At 41.2% G+C, this 25245-nt stretch overlaps 1 protein-coding gene across 2 annotated transcripts in view; it reads left to right on the top strand.

Moving 5' to 3' along the window:
* LOC128689253 (receptor-type tyrosine-protein phosphatase alpha-like) overlaps nt 1-25245 on the top strand; it is an 828196-nt gene that overhangs the window by 560277 nt on the left and 242674 nt on the right. For both annotated transcript variants that reach the window (XM_070086466.1, XM_070086465.1), the window contains exon 15: nt 6034-6206. In XM_070086466.1, the coding sequence (XP_069942567.1) occupies nt 6034-6206 (173 nt within the window). The remainder of the gene's footprint in view (nt 1-6033; nt 6207-25245) is intronic.

Here is a 25245-nt window from a genome sequence, read left to right as displayed (position 1 = left end):
GAAATAACAGACAAACATAAACACTTTATTATGTAGAAAATATAAAATATAAAACACTTAAATATGAAATATTAATCCTACATTAAAGAAAATGAAAAATGAAAAATATAAATGATAGCTGAATTCAACGCTAATTTAACACTTGGGTGTCTGGTGTTGGTGACACTGCTTGTTGAAATCATAGCCGTTGCTGATGATGGGGGGGGGGGTCGCAGATGTTGGTGACCACCACTGGCTAGTTCTTCACAGATTAACGATGTGAGTAGTATCCCGATGACAGGAAAGCAGGTTCTTTACCGCTGCAATGATGTGGGGTTACGTCCTGCAATTTCATACAGGTGCACAGGTACTTAAATGCAAAATGGGGAAGTCTCTGGACGTTAGTCCTTCTCCTGTTCTTCTCGTTGATTGCCAGGTGACCCTCACTGTCATCCAAGCTGAAAAGATAGACAGGTTACCCACTGCTTAAATAATCACTCTCCATGGCAGTGTACATTACTCAAAAGATGTGGTGATTATTACAACAGTCAACCTAGAGCAAGACTGAAAGGACTAAGTTGATTATTGGTCAAAAGTGAAGCTTTTAACCAATAAATCCACTAGAATACCAGGCAGGCATGTACTTACAGTAGTGTTGGGAGCTGCGAGTCGAGTGATTTACTGTTTGACCAGAGCCCCACACGTCACCTTTTGAAGGGGGGGGGGAAGAGGGAGGGGAAGGGATAGTGGGAGCTAGACTGACCCTATCTAAACAAGCAGCCGGCAGTCAAATTATCACTTTAGGGGTGGGGGAGAAAAGGCGGGAAAAACGGGAGCGTGACTTACCCTACCTTAACTAGTAGCTGGTAATGAAACTATCCATTCACTGCCTGACCACGGTAGTGTGCGGTAGTGCTCTGCACCCCTCTGTTGTTTGTAGGCGAGCGCCCTTGTCAGTTACCTGGCTGCAGTGGTGTGAAGTGGTGCTGTCACACCTCGGCTGACAACTTAGGTGCACTGTGATCGTCAAGATGGCGGTTAGTCTGAGACGAAGGATAAATACTGTAGGCATCGAGCTACTTAAAGGAACGATAACGCCCAGTTCTGCGCAAGTCTTATTGCCAAAGATCATACGGGAGACTTATGGAGTACAAGATAGTGACTTGTATGGTGTAGCATTGAACGGAGGACAACGAATTTTCGTCAAACTGCTATCAGCAACGGTTTATGAATCGTTAGTCACCAGGTTTCAGGACGTGAGTCTTAACGTCACACCAGCTGTCACTGTAAGAATGATAGATGTTTCACGGTATTATACGTGGATCAAGTTACGCAACGTTCCCTTTGAGGCGGACGAGGCGGATATAAGGAAAGTTTTTGAGAAGTATGGGACGGTGCATTATGCTCAACATGGTACGTGGGCGGCAGGAGCCTATGCTGGTTTTCCAGAGGGTTCTTTCAACCTCAAAATGACTTTGAGGCACCCAATACCATCCTATGTGTACCTACAAGATTTCAGGACGCAGGTAATGGTAATGTACCCAGGACAACGACGTACGTGCCGCCTATGTGGTGAGTATGATCACATAGCGGCGACCTGTGACAAGCGAAGACATGTGCCTGGACCTGTGGTGGACGTCGCAGCCCCTGCTTCAAAGGTGGCAGGTGAGGAACAAACATCGGATGGAGGGCGTGGTGTTTTGTGGAGCGAGATAGTGGATCGGGCACACAGGACTGGTGGTGAGTTGGAGTCCCGCCCCCAACTGCCTGATCAGGTGTCGTCTCCTGTGGATAAGGAGGAGCAGCAAGTACAAGAGAAGGTTCTTGAGATTGAGGAGGAATTGGTGGAGGTGTTGAAGACGTTGTCACCACCAGAGAGGGATGTTACATCTGAGCGTGGTGTCATTGGAGAATCGTCGCTTCCAGAAAGTCTGAGACATGATAATTTGGGACGTGATGGTGGTTTGGAGTCGTCCATTGACTCATTAAACCATTCTCAGGTGGAGGTGGAGGTTCATCGAGAGGTAACATCTGACCAAGATATGTGTAACATGACTGTCACGAGAAAGAGGGCGGCTACATCAGATTCTGATGACGTCCTTACGCCTGCACAAAGGCCTGGGAAACAGACTGAGGTGAAGTGTGAAGGTAGTGGTGTAGGTGGTGGTAGCCATGATAGGAGGCACCGGAAGAAGGGGGGAGGGAAAGAGAGCACTCTGAAGGTGTTGAACGTAAATTCAAGCTCTGGAGTTGTAAAGAGTGATGAGAGGAAGCAGGGGTGGAAACTTTAATAGGCCTTAGGTGTATGTCTGTAAATGTTAATGGGTTATGTAGCGGTATGAAGAGAGATTGGTTTCGTAATTTTCTGAATAAATCTAGAGTGGATGTTGTGTTCCTGCAGGAGCACAATTTCAAAGAGGGTAGGGTGTTGGAGGTGGCAGGATTTCGGGTAGTTACCCTGCCATCTCCCCGTCTAAAAGGTGGTGTGGGAATTTTAATAAGGGAGACGAGCCCGTTTGTTTTGCAGAGAAGCGAGGGAGGAGGGGGAGGGAGGGTGTTGCGTGTGGATGGGTGGTGGATGGGTAAGCGTGTGTCTTTTGTGAGTGTGTATGCGCCGGCAGAAAATAACATAAAGGTAAAGAATGATTTTGTGTGTGAGGATCTTGTGTTTTTCTTAAGTGCACTGCCAGAGGTGGCGATAGTTGGTGGGGACTGGAATAGTGTAATCAGGGTGGCTGATGTGGACCCAAGAGGGGCTGGATATATGTCTGTGGCTCTTAGGGATTTATTAAGGGATGTTAGGTTACGTGATGCCTTTGGGGGAGCGGTGTGGGAGACTGAATATACGTTTGTTAGGAGTGGTTATGCTGCGAGACTAGATAGAGTGTACCTTTCTCAGGGAGTGGACGTGAAATCTTTCAGTACTGTTGAGGCTACAATGTCAGATCATAGGGCAGTGGTGGTGGAGGTTGGGTGGGGGACGCTCGCGGACATATATAGAAGTTATTGGAAATTAAATATAAGTGTGTTAGGTGATGAGGAGGGGTTGGAGGGGTTTTCAGTCCTATGGAGGGAGCTTAGTGTGGAAGAACAGGGAGTGGATGACATTGTGACATGGTGGGATAGTGTCGCAAAGGAAAGGATTAGAAAGTTTTATGTGAGAGAAGGAAAACGTATTAATAATTTAAAATATGGACTGGCTAACTATTTAGAGGATAGGTTAAGAGGTTGCTATGGGAGGGGGGTGGGTGGGAATAATTTTCCTATGGATGAAATAGCTGAAATAAAGGGGAGGTTGAGGGTGTTGCAAAATGAAAGGTTTCAAGCTGTAAGGATGCAGGCAGGGGTGGAGGAAGTGCTTTGGGGCGACAAGCCGTCAGCGTGTGTTTTGCGGCATCAAAAGCAAAGGCAGGCGCTGACGGCTATACCATGTTTAGAGGTAACGGAGATGGTTGGGAATTATAGAGTAGGGCAGGAGATACGAACCACGAAGGGGATGTGTGCGTATGCGGAGGCTTGGTACGAGAAGTACTGGAACAGTGGGGGGGTGGGTGACGGGGCATTGGACAAGGTGTGTACGTATGTGACGTGTAATTTAGGAAATAGTGATCGAAAGGCTTTAGGTGGGACGATTACGGCAGAGGAAATAGAGAATGCGTTAAGGGGAATGAGGAAGGGGAAAGCTCCCGGTATTGATGGTCTCCCGGTAGAATTTTATTTACAACATTGGGCATTGATAAAGGAATTTATAGTTAGGTTATTTAATAGTATGAAGGAGAAGGGTAAGTTGGGGGAGAAGCAGGAAACAGCAGTAGTAGTGTTGGTCCCGAAGGTCAAGGGGCAGCCCACCCTTCGGGAGTACCGAGCCATATCACTGATGTGTGCAGACTATAAGGTGTTTGCAAAAATTTTAGGTAATAGGTTCAAATGTGTAGTGGAGAGGGTGGTGTCAAAATCTCAGTTCGGGTTGCCGGGAAGGTCGATGATTGAAGGACATGGGATACTGAGAAGTTTTGTGGAAGCTAAGGGTGGGGGTGGAGGGGCGGCTTTGTTGGCTCTAGACTGGCAGGGAGCATATGATAGAGTGGAAAGGGGAGCTTTGCAGGTTATACTTAGGAGACAGGGTTTTGGGGAGGAAATAGTCGAGTGGGTAAATACGTTGTACAAGGGAGCGAAAATGAGGATACAGATTAATGGGTGTATGGGGAGGGAAATTACAATGGGAAGAGGCCTTAGACAGGGATGCCCCATGTCCCAAATATTGTTTGCGTGTTTCCAGGACCCCTTTTATAGAATGGTTGACCGTAGCTTATGTACGCCATGTGAGGGAAGTGTGGGGGGTGGGAGGGCCTGGCCGGGGTTAATTGGATATGTTGACGACACCACTGTTCTCATTCGTGCAGGGATGTCAATGAGAGTGTTGGACGAGGTGGTGCAATTATTTGGAAGTGCCACGGGTATGCAGGTAAATAGTGCGAAGTCAAGGTGCATGGGTTGGGTTCTTGGGTGGGGGGTGTGGGGGGGAGATGTAATGTTGTTAAAGAATGGGCGGTGTCTTTAAAGATTTGTGGTATTATTTATAGGGATGACATGGTTGCGGCGCGGGAGGAAAATTCGGATAGGTTATTGGAAAGGATCGTGGGGCGCCTAGGTGTTCTGAGACCCCAGCACCTAACTCTGATACAGCGAGTGATAGTCGTGAACATTTTATTGTATAGTAAGGTTTGGTATGTTGCAGCTGTGTTCCCAATTACAGGGACAGCGATTGCGGGGATACTAAGACGGGTGTACAAATTTTTATGGGGTTCACGTTGTGATTGGTTACAGAGGGAGGTTGTAATGTTACCTGTAAGTCAGGGTGGGTTGGGGTTGTTGGATTTGAGACGGAGGGCTAAATGTGTGTTTATTAAATGGGAAGTGTTGCGTGAGGGTGTGAACGCGGGGCGTTTGGGAAGGATACACGACAGGCTGGGTATGTGGTATCAAGGAATGGAGTTGAGGGAATGTGAAATAGTTTTGAGGGCTGTGATGTTGGTTAGGGAACTGAGAAAGGTTCGTATAAGGGTTTTGTGTAGGTTACTTGTAGGTAGGTGCGTTGTCCCAGTTGAGGGTTTGTTCCCCATGTATGTGTGGAAGAGTATTTGGTTTAGATTTAGTAAATTGAAGTTAAAGCCTCGGGCGCGTGAGGTGATGTTTCGTTTTCTGCATGGGATCCTTCCGTCTGGTGAGATATTACGAAACAGACAGGTTGTAGAGGGTGGGGGGTGTGGTATCTGTGGAGGGGATGAGACAGCGTTCCATGTAGTTTACTTTTGTGAAAGGCTAGAGGAGGTTAGGTGCTGGTTAAGTAGGTTGGTACAGAGGGTGGGGGGCCGTGGGGTGTCGGTTTTGCGTGCTCTAAGTCTAGATATGGGTGGGTTAGACGAGGGTGTCATAAGAGCTTTAGATTATATCATGGTAGATTATATATATATGTCGTGGGTGATGAGGGGGAGAGGGGATAATGAGGAGAGAAGAAAGGTTCTTGCGGTAACGTTCTATCGTAGGATGTGTCGTAACAGAGATTTGTATGGGAGGAGGTGGGATCAGGCTTTCTCAGAGGGGTATAGAATGCTAACGTTAGGGATTCTCGTAAATCTGTGATTGATAATGAGTGAGTGAAGGGGTTTTCATAGGTTGGAGGGAGTCAGGGGGCAACAGCGGGCTCGCCTCCCTGGGGGGGGTCGTGAGAGTGTTGTGAATGTGGGTTTGGAATGGTTTCCTGGTTTTCATTGGGACTTCATGGCATCCAAGTGTGGATGTAGAGCTCAAGGTCTCGTTATGGTAGATATAACACTTTTCAGAATGTAGGTATAATATAGTAGACTTTTTATGTATAATTATGATGTGTATCAGTCTTGTATAACATGATTCTTGAGTAATAAGTTATTTGCGACATGAAGTGTTTTAGTTTGTATTTATGTTACGTGCTGGGTTTTTGCACGATGAATTTTAAAAAAAAAAAAAAAAAAAAAATTAGAAATTCCATCTTAACATATGTGTCTCATTTATCAGAGGATGAGAACCAGGATTTGTATGATGAATGTTGCACTGCGGTAGATGATCATCAGTCAGTTGAAGTTGCTCCATCACGGGTGGACATCACACTACCAGCAGCACCACCAGCAGCACCACCAGCAGCACCTCCCACTCACCACAACATTTACGACACACTTCCAGATGTCCAGGTTAGTGGGTTATTTTAATAGAAAAATGTTATTTTGCTTTATTTTCCAGCAGTTGTTGAGATACACTGTGAGAAAAACTTTAAGTGAATCAGCAGTTGTTGAGATACACTGTGAGAAAAACTTTAAGTGAATCAGCAGTTGTTGAGATACACTGTGAGAAAAACTTTAAGTGAATCAGCAGTTGTTGAGATACACTGTGAGAAAAACTTTAAGTGAATCAGCAGTTGTTGAGATACACTGTGAGAAAAACTTTAAGTGAATCAGCAGTTGTTGAGATACACTGTGAGAAAAACTTTAAGTGAATCAGCAGTTGTTGAGATGTACTGTGAGAAAAACTTTAAGTGAATCAGCAGTTGTTGAGATACACTGTGAGAAAAACTTTAAGTGAATCAGCAGTTGTTGAGATACACTGTGAGAAAAACTTAAAGTGAACCAGCAGTTGTTGAGATGCACTGTGAGAAAAACTTAAAGTGAACCAGCAGTTGTTGAGATAAACTGAGAAAAACTTTAAGTGAATCAAAATGCCAATCATTGTATAACTTATTTAAGTAGTGAACTTGAGGAAACTTTATTTTCTATAACTTCTTTAAGTAATGAACTTGAGGAAACTTTACATTCTATAACTTATTTAAGTAATGAACTTGATGAAACGTTAATTTCTTCTAAACAAGTTTTAAAAATACGTTTAACTGTTCATGGTAAATAAATATTTATGTCTGCTTACTTGGTGGTGTTTTCCCCTAGTTGTTTATGGAATTACCTATTTGTAGTTATAGGAGCATTTATACACTCGTGGTGTCCCATCTTTAATGTTTTTCCAAATTAAATTTATACTTTCTTATTGCTGAAGCACTCACAGTCTCCTCTCTTAAATAATTCTATTGATCAATCACTGTTTGCAAAGTCATTTTCTATAATCCTTTCGTGGTTTTTCCTCAGATTTCAAGTGTCGTCTTTTTATCCTTGCTGCTGGAATTTGCAATTATCCTGTCTCCTGTTCTCCTCGTATCAGCTCACTTATTTAGAGTTTTCATCATTTCCCCCATTTTTTTTATCTCTTTTGTTGTTGTGATGGGCACCATACAACTGTTGTATTTTAATTTTCGGTGTAATACAAGCTGTAGGAAGTTCTTTTAGTCGTAGGCGACATCACACTGGACAAATCCAATGTGATATCGCCTATGCCTGCTTCACCTCACCTGTCTACAGTACATAAGCCACTTCTTCGTGCATATGTTACATGTATTCTTTTCAAGATTGTCAGACATCGACTAAAACCTGAGGGATTGTTTACCTCCAACTACTACTGATCTTCACAATTCTTTGTATAGGGCTGATGAAGCTGCTGTGTGGCAAACGTTTCCACAGTTAAGACTCCCAAGTGTTACACACGTGTAGAATTTATCAACCTGTCTTGCATTGTTAAAATCACCTGTCTGCTATTTGCGTATATATACATACATACATACATACATATATATATATATATATATATATATATATATATATATATATATATATATATATATATATATATATATATATATATATATATATATATATATATATATATATATATATATATATATATATTTATATAAATGTGTGTGTGTGTGTGTGTGTGTGTGCGTGTGTGTATTGGTGCTTCAGCACCAAAACCGAGTGCAGCATTGACCTGCATATAGTCAGGTTGGGATGGCCTCATCGCTGAAAAGGTGCTTGCCAGCATGCTTAATTAAGGCTGTAACATCAGACAGGGAGACTGCCAGTTTTCAAGCTGTGAGTGCACCTCATTCCAGAGACTTCCTCCAAACAGTTCCCATTTCTGCAATGGGACCACGCCTCGACCCTAAGACTCTCCGTATTGCAGTGGCTCTCTGCCTCGCTGCCCCAATTCACACAGAATGAACATGAATTTGCTGTGATGCGCAAGCTGACCAATATGGTCTCCATGGTCTTAACTGTTCCAAAACCAAGGGCTGGCATACAAGACACAATGAAGTCAACGACATAAAGAGAACCCTTGCTGCAGCTGGATGCCCAACTGAGAGCCCCGATCACGAGCAGCACCAACAATACCCACAACCCAGCAAACTGCCCTGACAGGATTACCACCTATCCTTGATAAAATAGGAAGCTCTTAGCATGGGACTATACCTACGTGTCGACACTGGCTGACACCTACATCTATCACTGTGTTGGGCGACAGGGAGGAGCTGCTGACCACAAGGAGGAGTACAAGATCAGCAAGTACAGAGACATTAGCCAACAGTATCAATATGTCCCAGTGGGATCAGAGACGTTGGGATCATGGGGAAAAACTGCCACACGTTTCCTTAAAGAATTGGGTTCCAGACTCATCGACACCACCAGGGACCCACGGGCAGCCACTTTCATGTTCCAGCGCCTCAGTGTGGCCATCCAAAGGGTAAATGCATGCTGCATACTGGGCTCGCGTCCGGCTTTGGAGGACCTGGAGGAGATTCGCAATTTTTGACACATTGTACCAATGTATTCATGTTTGTGTTTTCTGTTGATGTATTCTGTCTATTAATATAGTTTACATGTAATATAATGTAGCATGAGCTACACGTTTGATCCAAGGCAGCCATCTTTCAGGGAGAAGGCTTACAGCTTTTCATCTCATCCCCTGCATGCATCAGCCTTACTAGAGATTTGAACAATGCAAGGAATTCGCGAGAGCATGCGAAATATACACAAAAATCTCTAGTAAGGCTGATGCATGCAGGGGATGAGATGAAAAGCTGTAAGCCTTCTCCCTGAAAGCTGGCTGCCTTGGATCAAACGTGTAGCTCATGCTACATGCCAAGGTATTGGTCGAGAGTGGGTAAATTGGTAAAGCACTGCGTACCTTGACCTAAGGTTCGTAGGTTCGAGTCTCCTTCAGCCAGAGATCAGTGTTTGTGTATATTTTGCATGCTCTCGCGAATTCCTTGCATTGTTCAAATCTCTAGTAAGGCTGATGCATGCAGGGGATGAGATGAAAAGCTGTAAGCCTTCTCCCTGAAATATATATATATATATATATATATATATATATATATATATATATATATATATATATATATATATATATATATATATATATATATATATATATATATATATATATATATATATATATATATATATATATATATATATATATATATATATATATATATATATATATATATATATATATATATATATATATATATGTATATATATATATATATATATATTTTATTAACACACTGGCCGACTCCCACCAAGGCAGGGTGGCCCGAAAAAGAAAAACTTTCACCATCATTCACTCCATCACTGTCTTGCTAGAAGGGTGCTCTACACTACAGTTTTTAAACAGTAACATTAACACCCCTCCTTCAGAGTGCAGGCACTGTACTTCCCATCTCTCCAGGACTCAAGTCCTGCCTGCCGGTTTCCCTGAATCCCGTCATAAATGTTACGTTGCTCACACTCCAACAGCACGTCAAGTATTAAAAACCATTTGTCTCCATTCACTCCTATCAAACACGCTCATGCATGCCGGCTAGAAGTCCAAGCCCCTCGCACACGAAACCTTTACCCTCTCCCTCTAACCCAGTGGTTCCCAAACTTTTTCAGCTTGTTACCCAATTTAACATGCCACATAAAGCATGTTACCCCTTTCACAAAATGTTGTTATTATTGATATATATGGCTAAACGTGAACGTATACAGCCTCGCATACTCTGCTAATCCGAGCAAAACCATTGAAAACGTAAGAACCACACATATGTTATATATAAAATTAATAATAGCTACAAATTCACAGTAACAGTGGGTAAATACTAACTATATACTGCACAGGGCAGTACACATACATACCAGCTTATGTCTACCTCAGCTGATGCTCACAGATAAACTGACAGTGTGAAATAGAGGCAGCCTCAGGAAGTGAGTGACGCGTACTGGACAGGTCGATCTGGGCTACTGAGTGACTTTTGTCCTGAAGCATACTTGTCAAAATACTTTTGGGTTAAATAAATAACAAAAAGGCACAATACCGTGACTGGAACGATACACAAATAACCCGCACATAAAAGACAGAAGCTTACGACGACGTTTCGGTCCGACTTGGACCATTGACAAAGTCACACTAACAGAGGAGGAGGAGGACGGCTATATATAGGCAGGAAGAGGTGGAGGTAGTAGTAGTGGTAGTAGTAGTAGTAGTAGTAGTACAAGAATTGTATATAATACCGACAGGATGAAATGACACATGCACAACACCCGGGCATCCCCACCGTAGACGTTTCGCCATCCAGCCAGCCACTGGATGGCTCTCCTCTCTCTCCTGTCCTTGCTAATCTTTACATGGAATACTTCGAGACTGTTCTTCTTCCTACCCTCGATGTGCAACCTTCACTCTGGCTCCGCTATGTGGATGACATCTTTGCTCTGTGGCCTCATGACTACAGTCTCTTCCAACCTTTTCTTGAAGCTCTTAACAATCTTGCCCCTTCCATTAAGTTTAAAGCTGAATGGGAATCTAATTCCTTACTTCCTTTCCTTGATGTCCATGTCCACCGCTCAGATACAGGTTTTTCCTTTTCCGTTTACCGTAAACCTATGCACAGTGGCATGTACATTCACTACTTTTCCTATCATGCTTCCCCTGTCAAGAAAAGTGTTCTTATCTCCCTCTTTCTCCGTGCCCTCCGCATCTGTGATCCTCAGTTCCTTCCAGCAGAAATTTCCACTCTTTATAATTCGTTCTCCCGTCTTGGCTACCCTTCCCATTTCATAGACTCTGCCCTCTCACGTGCTAAACGCAATTTCTTCTCTCCCAAACTCTCTACTCATGGGAACTCTTCTATCCTCTGCCTTCCCTACATTTCCGGTCTTTCTAATCTCAACAATTCTCTCCGTCCCTTAGACATCAAGCTTACCTTCCGCCAGACTAACACTCTTCGCACTAATCTCGTTCATACCTCTCCTCCCTCTACAGATGTTCCTGGTGTCTACTCTATTTCTTGCTCCTCCTGTCCTCTTCAATACTTTGGAGAAACTGGTCGATCTCTTTCTGACAGACTTAGGGAGCACAAAAATAGTGTTAGGCTTGCCGACACTAACAATGCTCTTTTCTGTCACGTCAGAGATCATAGCCATCCTATTGACTGGTCTTCTGCTAAAACTGTCTTCCCTACTTCCAACTCGTACAGTCGCCGTTTAGTTGAATCCTCTCTTATACACAACTTTCCTTGTATGAACCTTAGCCCTGGCTTCGTCTCTGTAGATGCCTTCCTCTCCCACTACATTGTAAAATGCTCCAAACTTCAGAACACCCGTGACTTAACCTGAATCCTCATTTTTTCTTCTTCTTCTTCTTTTTCTTCTTCCTCTTCCCCTTTCCTCTCTCCTTTTCTCCTCTGGGTTGTCTTTCTCTCTCCTGTCTCGTGTTTCTGTTCCTTCTTTATTTTATTTCACCACTTCCCCTTTCACGCACCTCGGTGCGCTTGCTCTCCCTCTGTGGGTTTCTAGCTCTCTTGCAGTGCTCCCCTTCCTTTGTATTTGACTGGCTCGTCTTCCTTATTTCCCACTTCTACCACTACCACTACTACTACCTCTTCTTCTTCTACTACTTCTACTGATGAAATTAGACACATGTGCGGCGTCTGGTTGTCTTTGTTGTGGACGTTTCGCCATCCAGTGGCTGGCTGGATGGCGAAACGTCTACGGTGGGGATGCCCGGGTGTTGTGCATGTGTCATTTCATCCTGTCGGTATTATATACAATTCTTGTACTACTACTACTACTACTACTACCACTACTACTACCTCCACCTCTTCCTGCCTATATATAGCCGTCCTCCTCCTCCTCTGTTAGTGTGACTTTGTCAATGGTCCAAGTCGGACCGAAACGTCGTCGTAAGCTTCTGTCTTTTATGTGCGGGTTATTTGTGTACTTTTGGGTTTCCACACAGCTATATATTTCTTCTTTTCTAATACTGTATATTAGTTTTTGATGTTTATTGTTATTTGGTTTAACTTTATTACTTACTTATAATAGGCTTACTTTACAACTTTATATACTAAGACAAAGTTAACAATAATCCTCATACCGGGTACCGCATTGTTTTCTTGATTTTCAGAATTCATAACTTTTTTTCTGTCACCCCTCCATTACCCCCCAAAAATGGTTAAATTACCCCCAGGGGGTAATTTACCCCCAGTTTGGGAACCACTGCTCTAACCTTTCCTAGGCCGACCCCTACCCCGCCTTCCTTCCACTACAGACTGATACACTCTTGAAGTCATTCTGTTTCGCTCCATTCTCTCTACATGTCCGAACCACCTCAACAACCCTTCCTCAGCCCTCTGGACAACAGTTTTGGCAATCCCGCACCTCCTCCTAACTTCCAAACCACGAATTCTCTGCATTACATTCACACCACACATTGCCCTCAGACATGACATCTCCACTGACTCCAGCTTTCTCCTCGCTGCAACATTCATCACCCATGCTTCACACCCATATAAGAGCATTGGTAAAACTGTACTCTCATACATTCCCCTCTTTGCCTCCAAGGACAAAGTTCTTTGTCTCCACAGACTCCTAAGTGCACCACTCACCCTTTTCCCCTCATCAATTCTATGATTCACCTCATCTTTCATAGACCCATCCACTGACACGTCCACTCCCAAATATCTGAATACAATCACCTCCTCCATACTCTCTCCCTCCAATCTGATATCCAATCTTTCATCACCTAATCTTTTTGTTATCATAACCTTACTCTTTCCTGTATTCACTTTTAATTTTCTTCTTTTGCATACCATACCAAATTCATCCACCAACCTCTGCAACTTCTCTTCAGAATCTCCCAAGAGCACAGTGTCATCAGCAAAGAGCAACTGTGACAACTCCCACTTTATGTGTGATTCTTTATCTTTTAACTGCACACCTCTTGCCAAGACCCTCACATTTACTTCTCTCACAACCCCATCTATAAATATATTAAACAACCACGGTGACATCACACATCCTTGTCTAAGGCCTACTTTTACTGGGAAATAATTTCCCTCTTTCCTACATACTCTAACTTGAGCCTCACTATCCTCGTAAAAACTCTTCACTGCTTTCAGTAACCTACCTCCTACACCATACACTTGCAACATCTGCCACATTGCCCCCCTATCCACCCTGTCATACGACTTTTCCAAATTCATAAATGCCACAAAAACCTCTTTAACCTTATCTAAATACTGTTCACTTATATATTTCACTGTAAACACCTGGTGCACACACCCCCTACCTTTCTTAAAGCCTCCTTGTTCATCTGCTGTCCTATTCTCCGTCTTACTCTTAATTCTTACAATAATAACTCTACCATACACTTTACGAGGTATACTCACCAGACTTATCCCCCTATAATTTTTGCACTCTCTTTTATCCCCTTTGCCTTTATACAAAGGAACTATGCATGCTCTCTGCCAATCCCTAGGTACCTTACCCTCTTCCATACATTTATTAAATAATTGCACCAACGACTCCAAAACTATATCTCCACCTGCTTTTAACATTTCTATCTTTATCCCATCAATCCCGGCTCTCTCTCTCTCTCTCTCTCTCTCTCTCTCTCTCTCTCTCTGTATATATATATATATATATATATATATATATATATATATATATATATATATATATATATATATATATATATATATATATATATATATATATATATATATATATATATATATATATATATATATATATATATATATATCGTGCCGAATATGTAAAACTGGTCAATTAGCAAGAACTCATATAAAATTAAGTCCTTTCTAAAATTTACTCTTATACGTTTAAAGATATATTTTTTTCATTAATGTTAATGTAAAAAAATTAATTTTGCACCAAAAGAATCTTAGAAAACTTACCTAACCTTATTATAACAAGAACAATTTATTTTAACCTAACCCAACTAAATATATTTTGGATTTGTTTACAATAATTTAACATTAAACAAACACAGTGAAATATATTTTTTTCGTTAGGTTCAGAATGATTTTGGCGAAATTATTGCATGCACAAATTTTCACTTGTCCTATATGGCAAGATGAGCGTTGCTATTTAAGCGAAGATAGCAAGTTCTGCCTATTCGGCACGACATATATATATATATATATATATATATATATATATATATATATATATATATATATATATATATATATATATATATATATATATATAAACACTGATTGTCCAGTGTGGGTACATTGGTAAAGCTCTGCTTACCTTGTTCCAAGGTTCGTAGGTTCGAGTCTCCTTCAGCCAGAGATCAGTGTTTGTGTATATTTCGCCTGCTCTTGCGAATTCCTTGCATTGTTAATATCTCTAGTAAAGCTGATGCTATATATATATATATATATATATATATATATATATATATATATATATATATATATATATATATATATATATATATATATATATATATATATATATATATATATATATGTCGTGCCGAATATGTAAAACTGGTCAATTAGCAAGAACTAATATAAAATTAAGTCCCTTCTAAAATTTTCTCTTATACGTTTAAAGATATATTTTTTCATTAATGTTGATGTAAATTTCATAATTTTGCACCAAAAGTAACTTAGAAAACTTACCTAACCTTATTATAACAAGCGCAATTTATTTTAGCCTAACCCAACTAAATATATTTTAGATTTGTTTACAGTAATTTAATACTAAACAAACACAGTGAAATATATTTTTTTCGTTAGGTTCAGAATGATTTTGGCGAGATTATTCCATACACAAATTTTCACTTGCCCTATATGGCAAGATGAGCGTTGCTATTTAAGCCAAGATCGCAAGTTCTGGGTGAGTATAACACCAGGCACATCTCCTGAAGCGCACATCAACCAAATAACTGCTGCAGCATATGGGCCCTATCAAATCTAAAAACAGCATTCCGACATCTCAATAAGGAATAATTCAGGACCTAGTACACAGTGTACGTTAGGCTTATATTTGAGTATACAGCACCAGTTTGAAATCCAAACCTAGCCAAGAATGTAAGAAAATTAGAGAAAGTGCAAAGGTTTGTAACAAGACTAGTCCCGGATCTAAGGGACATGTCCTACGAGGAGAGGCTAAGGGAAATTGACATGACGATACTGGAGGATAGGAGAGATAGTGGAGATATGATAATGCCATATAAAATTCTGAGAGGAATCGACAAGGTGGACAGAGGCAGGATGTTCCAGAGATGGGACACAGCAACAAGGGGTCACAGTTGGAAGTTGAAAACTCAGATGAATCACAGTTTTGTTAGGAAGTATTTCTTCAGTCACAGAGTTATTAGGAAGTAGAATAGTCTGGAAATTGATGTAGTGGAGGCAGGATCCATACATAACTTTAAGAAGAGGAACGATAAAGCTCGTGGAGCAGGAAGAGTGACCTAATAGCGGCCAGTGAAGAGGCGGGGCCAGGAGCTGTGACTCGACCCCTACAAACAGAACTAGGTGAGTGCAACTAGGTGAGTACACACACACTGACACACACAAGGAAATCGACTGGAAAAACCTGGAGCCACATGGAGGCCCAGAAACATGGAGGTCTAAGAAGATTTAGGTGGTAATGGAAAAACTCATGCACAGACACGTAAAGGACACTACCAGAGAGAGAGGAGAGGATGAACCAGCGAGACTGGACCTAACATTCACCTTGAGTAGTGCAGATATTGAGGACATCACATATGAAAGACCCCTTGGGGCCAGTGATCACGTAGTTCTGAGCTTCGAATACATAGAATTACATGTGGAGAGGGAAGCAGGAAGGGCAGGACGAATGAAGCCAAACTACAAGAGAGGGGACTGCACAGGCATGAAGAATTTCCTGCACAGGGTTCAGTGATACAGAGAACTGGCAGGGAAGTCAGTAAACGTGATGATGGAATATCTTGCAGCAATATGCAAGGAAGCTGAGGAGAGGTTTGTAACTAAGGGTAGCAGATATAACGAGAAAGCCAGGATGAGCCTTTGGTTCACCCAAAGGTGTAGAGAGGCCATAACCAAGTGTGCTAGAGAATGGTAGAAGTATAGAAGGCAAATGACCCAAGAGAATAAGGAAAGAAGTCGTAGAGCCAGAAATGAATATGCACAGGTAAGAAAGCAGGCCCTGCGGTAATGCAAAAATGACAGCAGCGAAAGCTAAATCTGACCCGAAGCTGATGTACAGCCACATCAGGAGGAAAACGATAGTCAGGGACCAGGTAATCAGGCTGAGGAAGGAAGGAGGGGAGATCACAAGAATCGACCATGAAGTATGTGAGGCGTTCAACATGAGATTCAAAGTGTTCATAGAGGAGACAAAAGGGACTCCAGAAAGAAGGAGAGCTGAGGTACACATTCAAGTGTTGGACACAATACATACAACGGAGGAAGAAGTGAAGAGGCTGCTAAGTGAACTAGATACCTCAAAGACGGTGCGGCAGGATAACATCTCTCCATAGGTTCTGTGTACCACTAACAACAATTTTCAACGCATCTATAGAAACAGGGCGACTACCTGAGGTTCGGAAGACAGCAAATGTAGTTCCTAGTTTTTAAAAACGAGACACACACAAAGCACTAAACTACAGACCAGTGTCACTGACATATATGGTATGCAGAGTCATGGAGAAGATCATCAGGAGAAGAATGGTGGAGCACCTAGGAAGGAATTAGCTTATCAACAACAGCCAGCACGGTTTCAGGGATGGGAAATCTTGTGTCACAAACCTACTGAAGATATATGACAGGATGACAGCAGTAAAACAAAAGAGAGAGGGGTAGGTAGATTGCAATTTCTTGGACTGTAAGAAGGCATATGACACAGTTCCACACAAGAGATTAGAGCAAAAGCTGGAGGACCAGGTAGGGATAAAAGGGAAGGCACTGCAATGGATCAGGGAATACCTGTCAGGAAGACAACAGCGAGTCATGGTAAGTCGCGAGGCATCAGAGTAGGCGCCTGTAATGAGTGCGGTTCCACAGGGGTCAGTCTTAGGACTGGTACTGTTTCTGGTGTTTGTGAATGACATTGGGGAAGGAATAGACTCTGCAGTGTCACTGTTTGCAGATGATGTTAAGTTGATGAGAAGAATTCCATCGGAAGAGGACCAGGCAGAACTACAAAGGGATCTGGACAGGCTGCAGACCTAGTCAAGTAACTGGTTCCTGGAGTTCAACCCCACTAAGTGCAAAGTCATAAAGATTGGGGAAGGGCAAAGACGACCGCAGACGGAGTGCAGTCTAAGGGTCAGAGACTACAAACCTCACTCAAGGAAAATGACCCTGGGGGGAGTATAACACCAGGCACATCTTCTGAGGTGCACATCAACCAAATAACTGCGGCAGCTTACAGGCGCCTGAGAAACCTAAGCACATCATTCTGACATCTTAATAAGGAATAGTTTAGGACCCTGTACATTGTGTACATTATGCCTATATTGGAATATGCAGCACCAGTTTGGAACCCACACCTAGCCAAGCTTGTAAGGAAATTAGAGAAAGTTTGCAACTAGACTGGTCCCAGAGCTAAAGGGTAAGTCCTACGAGGAGAGGTTAAGAGAAATCGACCTGACGACACTGGAGGACAGGAGAGATAGGGGGGATATGATAACGACATACAAAATTCTGAGAGGAGTCGACAAGGTGGACAGAGACAGGATGTTCCAGAGATGGGACACAGCAACAAGGGGTCACATTTGGATGTTGAAGACTCAAGTGAATAACACGGATGTTAGGTAGAGAGTTGCCGGGAAGTGGAATAGTCTGGGAAGTGATGGAGTGGAGGCAGGATCCATACATAGCTTTAAGAAGAGGTATGATAAAGCTCACGGAGCAAAAAAGTGACCTAGTAGCTGCCAGAGAAGTGGCGGGACCAGGAGCTGTGACCCGACTCCTGCAACCACAACTAGGTGAGTACACACACACACACACACTGGTGGGATGGCCGACGACTTGTTAAACATAGCTTAATTTCTTCCCAAATTTAAGTAGAGATGGTATGTGGAGGGTCTCATGTTAAGGAAGAACCTACATATTCTTAGTTGAATATGATCATTTGTCCTTTTTTGAATTGTAAAATATATTTCTAGCAGTTTATCAATTTAAGTATATTGGGTATTTTAAATTATTAGCTATTCCATTAATCTTCAAGATTTCTTCATCTCTGAAATCTAGGCTTAGCGTATTTGCATGCCAGTGTTCATAGATGATGAGTTTCAATGAATCCCATCATATACTCACATTCCACCAGCACGTTAAGTCATAAAAACCATTTGTTTCCATTCGCTCCTATCTAATACCCTCAAACACACTTGCTGGAAGTCTAAACCCCTCTCACACAAAACCTCCTTTACCCCTTCTCTCTAGCCTTTCCTAGGACGATCTTTACCCTGCCTTCATTCTACTACAGATTTATAAGCCCATCATTCCATCCTTTCTAAATGTCCAAACCACCTCAACAACCTCTTCTCAGCCCTCTGGATAATACTTTTAGAAACCCGACACCTTCTAATCTCCAAGCTAGGGATTTGTTGCATAATATTCACACGACACATTACCCTCAGACACAACTTCTCCACTGCCCGCAGCCTTTTCCTTGTTGTAACATTCACCACCATACAAGAGCACTGGTACCCATATACTCTCATACATTCCCATCTTTGCTTCCATGGAAAATGTTCTTTGTCTCCACAGACTACTCAGTGCACCACTCACCTTTTTCCCTTCATCAGTTCTTTGATTCACCTCATCTTTCATAGACCTGTCTGCTGACAAGTCCACTTCCAATTACCTAAATACCTTCACTTCCTCCATATTCCATACCTCCAATCTGATATCCAAAGCTTTCATTACCTAAACTATTTGTTATACTCATCAAGCTACTGTTTTCTGTGTTCACTTTAAATCTCCGTTTCCATATCCTACCAAATTCCTCCACCACCCTTTACGATTTCTCCTCAGAATCTCCCAAAAGTACAGTGTCATCAGCAAAAACAACTGTTACAACTCTCACTTTATGATAGATTCTCTTGCTAATACCTGAACATTCACTTCTCTTCAAGCCCCATCTATAAATATAGTGAACAACCATGTTGACATCACACATCCCTATCTAAGGCCTACTTTTGATAGGCAATAATTTCTTTCTCTCCGACATACTCTAACGTGAGTCTCACTATCCTCTTAAAAATTCTTAACTGCTTTCAGTAACCTACCACTTATTCCATTCACTTGCAACATCTGCTACATTGCTGCCCTATTCATTTTATCATGTCTATTCCAAATTCTTAAATGCGACGGAAACGTCTTTGCCATTATCTAAATACAGCTCGCTTATATGCTACATTTAAAAATCTGATCTACACATCCCCTACTCCTAAAGCCTTCTTGTTCATCTGATACCCTTCTCTCAGTATTTTCATTAATTATTTCGATAATAACTCTACCATACACATTACCAAGTGTACTCAGCAGGCTTATACTCCAGTAATTTTTACACTATTTTGCCCCTTTTGCCTTATACAAAAGAATTGTGCATGCCAATCCCTAGTTATCATCTCTTCTTTCATATATTTATTATGTAAAAGCACCAACCATTCCAGAAATATAACGCCACCTGTTTTCTTTGCCCCTTTCATTCTACCCTCAGCCTTACACACCTCCCCCACACTGTCTGGCTCTTCCTCACTCCTACAAGATGTGGTATCTCCCTAGCCAATGCACGATATCACCGCTGCCCCATCTTCATCAATGTTCAACAATTCCTCAAAATATTCCTTCCATCTTCTCGATACCTCCAACTCTCCATCTAGTAACTTCCTGGGAAATCATTTATATCTTCTTGAATAAAGACTTCATTATCAGTCAACTATCCATCCCAAATCCTCAGCAGTCCTTATTTTTTCCTGACTTTTGTCCTATGGACTTGGAAGAACCCTTTTGGATCAGCCTTTGAATTATTAGCAACCTTAGTTTCATAGTCACATTTAGCCTCTGTAATCCTCTTTTTTACTTCTCTTTTGAAATGAACATATTTGTCAATAAGATTGAACTCGCCTCTTTTGATGTTCCTTTAAATTCCTATTTTCGCCTTTTTTCTAATTCTTTTTTATCTTTTTTTATGTACTATAGTTCTACTGTTTTCCAATTATGTCCTCGAATTTGTATTTACAAAGCCACTGGATGGCGAAACGTCTATAGTAAAGATACCCAGATGATGCACATGTGTCTGATTATCATCTTCCTCTTTTCTCTGCTAATAAATGCTTTAGTTTCCAATTCATCCATCTGATACAGTTTTTATCTGACCTAACTTACTTCTCTTCACGTTGTACATTATTAAGAAAGAAAATCACCAATGTAGATCCCATTGTTATCGTACGATCCTCGTCAATAAAATCATTAGTCAGATTACCCCAGTCGGCAGAACGAAAATCATGGTTATGCTTCAGTTTCATATATCGTTGTTTAGGCCTTCTTTAAATTATGCTGCTGTGCAGTTCTGAACATAAATGCACTTAAGATATATAGACAAGTATGACAAAGTTGATAAGTATGACGAAGTTGATAAGTATGACGAAGTTGATAAGTATGACAAAATTGATAAGTATGACGAAGTTGATAAGTATGACGAAGTTGATAAGTATGACGAAGTTGATAAGTATGACAAAGTTGATAAGTATGACAAAGTTGATAAGTATGACAAAGTTGATAAGTATGACAAAGTTGATAAGTATGACAAAGTTGATAAGTATGACGAAGTTGATAAGTATGACAAAGTTGATAAGTATGACGAAGTTGATAAGTATGACGAAGTTGATAAGTATGACGAAGTTGATAAGTATGACAAAGTTGATAAGTATGACAAAGTTGATAAGCATGACAAAGTTGATAAGTATGACAAAGTTGATAAGTATGACGAAGTTGATAAGTATGACAAAGTTGATAAGTATGACAAAGTTGATAAGTATGACAAAGTTGATAAGTATGACAAAGTTGATAAGTATGACGAAGTTGATAAGTATGACAAAGTTGATAAGTATGACGAAGTTGATAAGTATGACAAAGTTGATAAGTATGACAAAGTTGATAAGTATGACAAAGTTGATAAGTATGACGAAGTTGATAAGTATGACAAAGTTGATAAGTATGACAAAGTTGATAAGTATGACGAAGTTGATAAGTATGACGAAGTTGATAAGTATGACAAAGTTGATAAGTATGACAAAGTTGATAAGTATGACAAAGTTGATAAGTATGACAAAGTTGATAAGTATGACAAAGTTGATAAGTATGACAAAGTTGATAAGTATGACAAAGTTGATAAGTATGACAAAGTTGATAAGTATGACGAAGTTGATAAGTATGACGAAGTTGATAAGTATGACAAAGTTGATAAGTATGACAAAGTTGATAAGTATGACAAAGTTGATAAGTATGACGAAGTTGATAAGTATGACAAAGTTGATAAGTATGACAAAGTTGATAAGTATGACGAAGTTGATAAGTATGACGAAGTTGATAAGTATGACAAAGTTGATAAGTATGACAAAGTTGATAAGTATGACAAAGTTGATAAGTATGACAAAGTTGATAAGTATGACGAAGTTGATAAGTATGACAAAGTTGATAAGTATGACAAAGTTGATAAGTATGACAAAGTTGATAAGTATGACAAAGTTGATAAGTATGACAAAGTTGATAAGTATGACAAAGTTGATAAGTATGACAAAGTTGATAAGTATGACAAAGTTGATAAGTATGACAAAGTTGATAAGTATGACGAAGTTGATAAGTATGACAAAGTTGATAAGTATGACAAAGTTGATAAGTATGACAAAGTTGATAAGTATGACAAAGTTGATAAGTATGACAAAGTTGATAAGTATGACAAAGTTGATAAGTATGACGAAGTTGATAAGTATGACAAAGTTGATAAGTATGACAAAGTTGATAAGTATGACAAAGTTGATAAGTATGACAAAGTTGATAAGTATGACAAAGTTGATAAGTATGACAAAGTTGATAAGTATGACAAAGTTGATAAGTATGACAAAGTTGATAAGTATGACGAAGTTGATAAGTATGACAAAGTTGATAAGTATGACGAAGTTGATAAGTATGACGAAGTTGATAAGTATGACGAAGTTGATAAGTATGACAAAGTTGATTCCATCTATTAGAAATCTTTCCTACGAGGACAGACTGAGGGCACTGAATTGCCACTTTTTGGAAAGGAGTATAAATAGAAGATAGGAATAAATAAAGGGGCTATATGTAACATGTTAAAATATCTAACTAAAACAGGACAAGCAATAATGATTTTAAGTTGGAAAAGTTTAGATTTATGAAAGATATTTAAACTAAATCCCGAGTAGCGTAATTGAAGCTAAAAACTTGAGTACTTTTAAAAATAAGTTAAACCAGTACATGAATTGGTGTGTAATGGTGTGAGTTTGACCTGACTAAAATGGGCCAGCAGGCCTGCTTTAGCGCTCATTTAAGTTCTTTTTCCAGTTTTATAGCCAAGTTGGTTTCTGTGAAATAATCGGAGAATGTCTCTTCTGATCAGAAATAAGTCACAGTTGTTGTATAAATAATTTAGAAAGCCAGCAAGATCATAGGTGAGAGACTTGTGCAACATTTAGGTATCTTTATTTTTGAAGGAAACGTCTCGCCAGCCAGTGTCTTCATCAGTCCAGTACAGGCAAGAACAGTGGAAGATGAAAAGGATGATAAATAAGACACAAGTGCAGGCCCGGTGGCCTGGTGGCTAAAGCTCCCGCTTCATACACGGAGGGCCCGGGTTCGATTCCCGGCGGGTGGAAACATTTCGACACGTTTCCTTACACCTGTTGTCCTGTTCACCTAGCAGCAAATAGGTACCTGGAGTTTACCTGGAGAGAGTTCCGGGGGTCAACGCCCCCGCGGCCCGGTCTGAGACCAGGCCTCCTGGTGGATCAGAGCCTGATCAACCAGGCTGTTGCTGCTGGCTGCACGCAAACCAACATACGAGCCACAGCCCGGCTGATCCGGAACTGACTTTAGGTGCTTGTCCAGTGCCAGCTTGAAGACTGCCAGGGGTCTGTTGGTAATCCCCCTTATGTGTGCTGGGAGGCAGTTGAACAGTCTCGGGCCCCTGACACTTATTGTATGGTCTCTTAACGTGCTAGTGACACCCCTGCTTTTCATTGGGGGGATGGTGCATCGTCTGCCAAGTCTTTTGCTTTCGTAGTGGGTGATTTTCGTGTGCAAGTTCGGTACTAGTCCCTCTAGGATTTTCCAGGTGTATATAATCATGTATCTCTCCCTCCTGCGTTCCAGGGAATACAGGTTTAGGAACCTCAAGCGCTCCCAATAATTGAGGTGTTTTATCTCCGTTATGCGCGCCGTGAAAGTTCTCTGTACATTTTCTAGGTCGGCAATTTCACCTGCCTTGAAAGGTGCTGTTAGTGTGCAGCAATATTCCAGCCTAGATAGAACAAGTGACCTGAAGAGTGTCATCATGGGCTTGGCCTCCCTAGTTTTGAAGGTTCTCATTATCCATCCTGTCATTTTTCTAGCAGATGCGATTGATACAATGTTATGGTCCTTGAAGGTGAGATCCTCCGACATGATCACTCCCAGGTCTTTGACGTTGGTGTTTCGCTCTATTTTGTGGCCAGAATTTGTTTTGTACTCTGATGAAGATTTAATTTCCTCATGTTTACCATATCTGAGTAATTGAAATTTCTCATCGTTGAACTTCATATTGTTTTCTGCAGCCCACTGAAAGATTTGGTTGATGTCTGCCTGGAGCTTTGCAGTGTCTGCAATGGAAGACACTGTCATGCAGATTCGGGTGTCATCTGCAAAGGAAGACACGGTGCTGTGGCTGACATCCTTGTCTATGTCGGATATAAGGATGAGGAACAAGATGGGAGCGAGTACTGTGCCTTGTGGAACAGAGCTTTTCACCGTAGCTGCCTCGGACTTTACTCTGTTGACGACTACTCTCTGTGTTCTGTTAGTGAGGAAATTATAGATCCATCGACCGACTTTTCCTGTTATTCCTTTAGCACGCATTTTGTGCGCTATTACGCCATGGTCACACTTGTCAAAGGCTTTTGCAAAGTCTGTATATATTACATCTGCATTCTTTTTGTCTTCTAGTGCATTTAGGACCTTGTCGTAGTGGTCCAATAGTTGAGACAGACAGGAGCGACCTGTTCTAAACCCATGTTGCCCTGGGTTGTGTAACTGATGGGTTTCTAGATGCGTGGTGATCTTGCTTCTTAGGACCCTTTCAAAGATTTTTATGATATGGGATGTTAGTGCTATTGGTCTGTAGTTCTTTGCTGTTGCTTTACTGCCCCCTTTGTGGAGTGGGGCTATGTCTGTTGTTTTTAGTAACTGTGGGACGACCCCCGTGTCCATGCTCCCTCTCCATAGGATGGAAAAGGCTCGTGATAGGGGCTTCTTGCAGTTCTTGATGAACACAGAGTTCCATGAGTCTGGCCCTGGGGCAGAGTGCATGGGCATGTCATTTATCGCCTGTTCGAAGTCATTTGGCGTCAGGATAACATCGGATAGGCTTGTGTTAATCAAATTTTGTGGCTCTCTCATAAAAAATTCATTTTGATCTTCGACTCTCAGTCTGGTTAGCGGCTTGCTAAAAACTGAGTCATATTGGGACTTGAGTAGCTCACTCATTTCCTTGTTGTCATCTGTGTAGGACCCATCTTGTTTAAGTAGGGGCCCAATACTGGACGTTGTTCTCGATTTTGATTTGGCATAGGAGAAGAAATACTTTGGGTTTCTTTCGATTTCATTTATGGCTTTTAGTTCTTCCCGCGATTCCTGACTCCTAAAGGATTCTTTTAGCTTAAGTTCGATGCTTGCTATTTCTCTGACCAATGTCTCCCTACGCATTTCAGATATATTGACCTCTTTTAGCCGCTCTGTTATTCTTTTCCGTCGCCTGTAAAGGGAGCGCCTGTCTCTTT

Source organism: Cherax quadricarinatus, chromosome 18 (assembly GCF_038502225.1).
Source record: "Cherax quadricarinatus isolate ZL_2023a chromosome 18, ASM3850222v1, whole genome shotgun sequence".
NCBI classification, from domain to species: Eukaryota; Metazoa; Arthropoda; class Malacostraca; order Decapoda; family Parastacidae; genus Cherax; species Cherax quadricarinatus.
This window is presented reverse-complemented; position numbering and strand designations above follow the sequence as displayed.